Here is a 6,637-nt window from a genome sequence, read left to right as displayed (position 1 = left end):
TTTAGTTTGCAATGCTTTTATTAGAATAAATAGAAGGACCAACAATTGACATTCACAAAATCAATGACATATCACAGGAATGAAGATGGTAAATTGTATCAGTCAGGAAGGTTTTGTCTTTGGAGATGATGATTTAAGAAGAAATGGTAAACCTTCTGTATGCCCCCTCAGAACAACAACTTAGCCTTACAGTATGTGCAGAACAAAGAAGCACAAATGCATTACTCAAAGAAGAATGATTTGCTGAAATTAAGAATTTCATCTGCAAGTTGTCTAGGCATCAATTCAAGGATGGTTGCCCAACAAGTTTAACAGAGGGGAACAGGATTATTCTAAAAGCTGTGTTTATTTCAGAGAACTCCTGTAGAAAAACCAGACTCTCAATATCAGAATTTCTCACAAGAATCAAAACACTGGTCCTGAATCTCAAGTTATTCAATCCCAATGGAAAATACTTCTAAGCTACCTCTTGAAGTTCTCATTTATTCCTGGATATAGGTCCTAAGTACAACTTGTGTAAGCAGAAATATCTGCACCCAAAGATCTGAAAAGTCACACATTTCTTCAGGAATATCTCCCTAGGTATTAATGGCTTTCCACTTAAAGATAGTGAAGAGATGAGATAATACTACAGTACTAGAATAAAGGAGGTCTGTTTCTTAGGGGTAGGCAAGCATTATTTCCAACCCTTTTTCTCCTTAGGGAGAACAATATCTACCAAAGAGGAGGATCATGTCACTTGGATTGTGTTTGATCAAGAAAAGGAATGGGTGGTCAGCCCTAAACTCTTCAAATTCAGAGGAATGTTGGATGTCCCCAGTCACATCCTCTGAGCCACCTGCCTCAGTGCCCTCTTCAGTGACTTCCATGTATGCCTTGTGGACAGCCTCAGATACCCTCAGGCCCTCTGCTGAAGAGATGCCAGAGAGGTTGGCCGAGGGGCTGAACAGGTCAGTCATACCCAAGGATGTCAGGACAGATGTGAGGTTATATTTCTCCTCAATCTTCATGCGTGGGAGGTACACTTTCACCTTCTTCTTTTCCAGCACCTTGGGACTGGTCCATTCCAGGAGTTTTTCATAGCTGATTTTATTCTCAAGCTGCAAAGAGAAGCAGGGATTAAATGTCTGAGACAAAAGTTCAAGAGCCTTATGCTGTGTTTTTACCACCTGTTACTGGCTTTTTCCATTTACTTTAGGAAAGATACTTGCTCTTAGATGCACTTGTTAATCCTGTGTGCTTCCTCCTGACTATGGAGCCTATATAATCTGTCTGTCTTGAGGTAGTTCCTCAAACATTTTTCATCTGAAAATTTCTTCACCAGATCAAGTCTTTTTTGCAAAAATACAGTTTTTGAAAACATCTGATCAAATTTCCTCTATAACTGCTCATCTCAGAAGATATTTTACTGATCCCTTTCCACAAATTTATTTCTAATGTTACTTTTATCATTTTCCTTTTAGTCAGTTCTTGGAATGCTTTCTTCCTCACTTTCAATTTTATTTCCCCTAGGATAAAATTTTCATCTTTAGTAAACATTTGAAATCACTCACGGTGACAAAAATCCTGCTACTTTCCTTGCCTCTGATACCCGATGGAGATTGGTGCGCATAGCACCATCCTCTTCTGCAGGTCTGCAGCAGCACTACACTGCTTTACCTTCATTCTATAAAACTGAGCTCAGGACTCTCCCAAAAGGCTCTGCCTGAGCACCTGGGCAGATTTTGTGCTCCCCTGCCTGCCCAGCACAGCCGTGGGGTGGGCAGCCACGGGTGCCAAAGGGCAGCAAAAGGTCTGACAGCAGCCAAGCCCCTCTGAAGCCATAACTCTTCTGCTTGCCCTGCCAAGGCCGTACCTGTGCCAGACCAGAGATGTCATCAGGCAGCAGCACCAGCAGGCTCATCTCTCCGCTGGCGTACGGAAGCTCCAGGACCTTAATTTTGTCTTCAGCCACTCTTGCCACTCTGAAGGTGCCGTTCTGACACATCATTTGCACGGGTCTGCTCTCTTGCTGCAAAAACAAAAATGTGAGATGATGTGATGTGGGAGCAATCTTTTTCTTTGGCCAGATAAATGTACAAGGCCTTTGAAAGGACAGGACTCCATCTTCAATCATGCTGCCTTTGGAGTTGTGTCTCCATTTTCCTCTCTTGCCTGCTTGTGTGCCTTGGAAGCCTGCTCAGACACAAATCTTGCGAACACTAATTGGCTTTAGGTTCCTCACTGGAAAGATGGACTCAGATAAATCACCCAACCTGTGACAGGTATTTGTGGCACCCAAACTCCTGGCTGTGGGAGCCAACAGCTGCCCTTGCCAGAGGTGTGTCCATGCCCTCCTACCTCGGTCATGTTGAAAGGCTCTTCCCGAGTGTGTTCTTCTTTAAATGCAGTTTTCCATATCCCTTTGAAGTAAATGACATTCACAAAGACCAGCACGGTATTGAGATCAACAGAGTCTGACACAAGGATGTCTTGGATCCGTCCTTTAAGAAAGAGACAGACAGAGAGAGCTAAGATACAGCTCCTCTGGTGTGCACAAATCTCTGTGACTGGGTGAGGGTGGGGGTTCCTGCTTTGTGGAGTTTAATTTTCATAGTAATAAGCAACCTGCACTTGCTTGGCCCCCTTTTTTAGAGGTTATGAGGAGAGGAAGACAATAGTTTATGGGGAGTGAGGGAAAATGCCTACTTCTCATTTTTCAGTCCTTACCATTTGTCTCTTTCTCAACCCAGGAATTGATGAGCTGTCTTGCTTCCTCTGCAGCTGTTTTGAAGTCAACTTCTTCCAGCTCTGCTTTGTAGGATTTCTTTGCACACTTTATGTATTCCTATAAGCAGGAGGGTTACAGTTGTCAGACTGATGAGAACTTGGAATTATATGGATGTCTAAAGCAAGATTGTGAAATAAAGCAGAATGGTTTAAGGAACAGTGAATGTTTACTCCTGGGTTTGAATGTCAGATGCTGAACATGTCAGTCACATCTGTCTTCCTGTAACTGAATCTTAAAGCTGTACAAAAAAGACTACTTCACATATATACGTCTGGCACTTTTTGATGAGACAGGGTTCGAAGTTAAAATTTTTATATATTCCCTTTGTTTTACCAAAGCAGTTTCGGTTTAACAAACATTTCTAAGGGCAAAAAATGTTTGTCTCCTTGTCTTTGTGTTCACTCCTTAGGATTTTAAATATTGTGTTCTCGCATTGTTAGATTTCAAAAGCAAGGCTTCCTTTCACTAGAAAAACTGGCAATTTCAGTTTTCATTATTCCAAGTAATAAAGTTTATTTAATTTCCCTTAAAAATTGCATTTTTAATTACAAGACATTTTTCTAGTAAATTAACAGCAATCTTGATTGCTCCCCGTGATTTGCAAATTAGACATACTTTATGCCATTATACCTTTTGCCTTAATCTAACAGGCACAGAAAAGTCCAAACTCATTCTGTTCCAGTTCCCCTCATGGCTCACAAGCACCTCCTCATCAATACAGAGTGAGCTATTGTTGGTGGTGCATCTCTAGGGCAGAGTCACAGGGGAATTACAGAAAATCTCATGGAAGTCAGTTCACAGTATAACTCACCTGAAGAATAGGGTATGTTTTTTCAATGTAAAGTCTGTCAGCAATCCTGAGTGAGTAAGTAGCATTTTGCCTGCTGACATCTGAGAGGAGATCCTTGAATGATCTGTGGATGTACTCAGCAGTGCCACACTGAGGTGATGACATGAAAAAAGAAGATAGATTGCATAAGAAAATAAGATCCTAAGTCTTGTCCCTTTCAGTTAAGAGTGATGCTACAGGGCAGTCTTCCCCCACAGACTGTCACCTTTGGGACAGCCAGTGCTGTGCTGGTGGTGCACTGAACGGGCAAGTTCATCCTGGTCAAGACAAGTCCCCTAAATGTGCTCTATAAAATATGCAGTTGAGTTCCTGCCACTGAGACTTCTGGGCTCTTCTCTGCTCAGCATCTTCCTGCCCAGCTGAAAATCAAATTTCTGTACTCTGGTTCTAGGTACTGAGCCCTCTTCACTCATCCCCCAGCAGTACTTGCCTGGGAAGACACCCTGGTGCCCAAAGCATTCTCCCCACACCATTACTTGTGCTGGTGCAAGAAAAGCAACCTGCTGTCTTTCTGTGTTTGTTTAAAAACAGGTGAATCACACCCTCCTTCCCTCCCTCCACAGATCCCCTTGGTTTGAGGCCATTAGTGTAGTTTTTGTTAGGGTCTGAAGCTGCCAGGAGGAGAGGCAGAATAATTCTACTCTCGTTCTGAGGAGAAAATAAGACAGAAAGGAAGATTAAATTATTTCTCTACCTGGGGGTCAGAAAGATCTCCATCTCCTGTAACATTATCAAAGTGAAGAACCTGCAAGAGAAAATACCAGTGATAGACATGAGAAGCATGACCAAAAACAATGTGAATTTGAGATTTACATGTGTTGCTTGTGTAAAAAAAAAACAAACTGTTGGCTCAGGAAAAAAAAAAAAAAAAAAAAAGATGCTGAGAAAATAGATTAACTAAAAATTCACAGGTAAGCTTGCAACTGGTCTATGCCCTCTGTGACCTTCTTGGAAACTGTAAATACTATTCTTTTCTTAGATTATATTTTTTTCTAGTGAATATCTAGAAATCAATTGAGTTACATATTATGCATTGCTAAAAATAGTCTGTCTTCCTGTCTGTCTGGAATTTGTCTTTTATATGTATTAAAAATGAAAATCTGATTATGTTATTTGAAACTTGTTAGAATTTAAAAATCATAAAATTGGCTCACTGGTAATCTATTTTGCTATTGTCCCTGAGATTTTTTTTAATGTTTAAGTCAACTGCCTGTTATATTGACAATATACACATTTTTTATTAGCATTTTCTATATGTACCTCTTGATTCAGTTCTCCATTTTGTGACTTTGGCTTAGTTCTTGTGCATTGAAACAGGTGGGAACCTCATCAGTGCATATTTTTCAGTGATGTTACTTATAAGGAGCAAGTAGCACAAGTAGAGATTACTTTACACCCATGTAAGTAACTTACCTTCTCCATCTGGGATTGAGTCTTACCCCTTGCTCCCATATACACCATAGCCAGGGTTGAAAGCATGCTCAGGGAGGAAAATAACACGTTGTCATTGCTGCGGTGGAATTTCACCTCTTTGAATACGTCAAAACAAAATTCTGCATTTGCTGCACTGATGGAGCCCATTGTGAAATCCCTGTTGTCTAATGCAAAGAGAAAGAGTCTGACTTACTGTGGTGAAATAGGTCATAAGGTAACATGACATAAGGTTGGTTTTTTTTATTATTTAACTATTCTGCCTACTATTATGTTTTAGGCTTTAAGCTCTGTTTTTGTTCCCGGTGAAGAAACAAATTCATGAAGCAAATGCTTGGTGGGGGGTGGGGGGGGGGGGGGGTGGTTGTTGTCATTTATCTTTGAAAATGTAACTATTAAAGATAACACAGAACTGTAGAATGATGGGGTCATTTGAACATTCTGCACTCCTTGATTTCGTTCAGAGAATAACTTACATAGCCCCTGGAATTTAAATAAATTCAATTTTGTCTTTTAATAGTAAATGAATAATTAAAGAATAGAGGAAGAAGGAAGAAAGTCTGTTGGAACTTACCACCAGCTTTTCAATGTGGAAAAGTTAGTAAACAAAACTATAGTTCATAAATACAAACACTTTGACTTTATACATGGCAGACTGTGAAACAGAAAAATAATACAGATGATACATCTGAAGGCAGGTAAGGTTTCTGCAGAAGGCATCCCGTGATAATGAGTTTCTTCAACTGATATTGAAGGCCACACAAACATGAGGTTACATCAATTCAATTATAAGTATTGTAAAAGACAATTGTTTTTTATCTTGCAGATTAGAACTTATATCATAATTGAAAGAAATTATCCTTACCTTATCAGATTCACAAGGGAATGGTATAGCACAGCTTCTCAGCTGTACTTGGAGCAGACTTGACAAACCCCTTGAAATATATCTTGTGTTATTTTGTGACACGCCCCTGCTGCCTGTTCTGTGTTTACCCAATAAAGTGATGGATGGAGCTCAATGTCAGACATGCACTTTTACTTGGAATAAGTCCATTCCTTGAACCAAAAATAAAAAGGAAAAAAAAAAGACTGAATGAAAGGATTTTAACTTAACGTTTTCAAAAAGGAAGGTTTATTAATCATAGCACATGAAACCTTGCAGAAGAGACAGGAGAACATTACAATGACTGAAGCAAAAATAATGATAAAAGCTATTCATTGGAACATGAATAGTAAGTATGATTTCATTATGGCAGCAAATAGTGTAACATAGCATGTGAAAATAAAACAAAAATGCATGGTGAGGAATTCAGTCTTGTAGAATGTCTGTAAGGAATTTTGTCTTATTTTCCTTAATATTTCTCTGTCTTGAATAGTTACAGGCCAGATACATTTCATAGTCATCATTTTGTGAACTTACACATTTTAGTAAGATCAGCACATGCTCAGCTGTATTTATTGCAACTTTTCACCAATTGTTGGCTGGACTACCAGTATCACTAGTCTTCCTTCCCACCAGAATCCACAGCTCTTCCTAAAGAATGGAGAAAATTTGCTGCTGAGGAACATAAGAAAGAGCATTTCCT

General features: G+C 39.6%; 1 protein-coding gene across 1 annotated transcript; it reads right to left on the bottom strand.

Annotated features, from left to right (window-relative positions):
- Nucleotides 1-6,010, bottom strand: LOC100231496 (ovalbumin-related protein Y). Its single transcript, XM_012571469.5, has 8 exons — nt 5,917-6,010; nt 5,034-5,218; nt 4,315-4,365; nt 3,582-3,710; nt 2,710-2,827; nt 2,341-2,483; nt 1,856-2,011; nt 1-1,100 (listed from the first exon to the last, which is right to left on the bottom strand). Exons 2-8 carry the CDS (start codon nt 5,199-5,201, stop codon nt 699-701), a joined length of 1,167 nt encoding a protein of 388 aa, XP_012426923.3. The 5' UTR covers nt 5,202-5,218; nt 5,917-6,010; the 3' UTR covers nt 1-698.
- Nucleotides 6,011-6,637: the final 627 nt, after the last annotated feature.

The sequence above is a fragment of the Taeniopygia guttata genome, chromosome 2, assembly GCF_048771995.1.
Source record: "Taeniopygia guttata chromosome 2, bTaeGut7.mat, whole genome shotgun sequence".
In the NCBI taxonomy this organism is placed as follows: Eukaryota; Metazoa; Chordata; class Aves; order Passeriformes; family Estrildidae; genus Taeniopygia; species Taeniopygia guttata.
Note: the sequence above shows the minus strand (reverse complement) of the source record. Positions and strands in the feature narration are given on the sequence as shown.

What these genes read in the sequence shown, in the direction of transcription:
- LOC100231496 (XM_012571469.5), bottom strand. Translation starts at nt 5,201, where the DNA reads ATGGGCTCCATCAGTGCAGCAAATGCAGAATTTTGTTTTGACGTATTC. An exon ending in CTCAATCCCAGATGGAGAAG is followed by an intron (nt 4,366 to 5,033) that starts GTAAGTTACTTA and finishes TTTCTCTTGCAG; the next exon opens with GTTCTTCACTTTGATAATGT. An exon ending in GGTTGAGAAAGAGACAAATG is followed by an intron (nt 2,484 to 2,709) that starts GTAAGGACTGAA and finishes TCTTTCTTAAAG; the next exon opens with GACGGATCCAAGACATCCTT.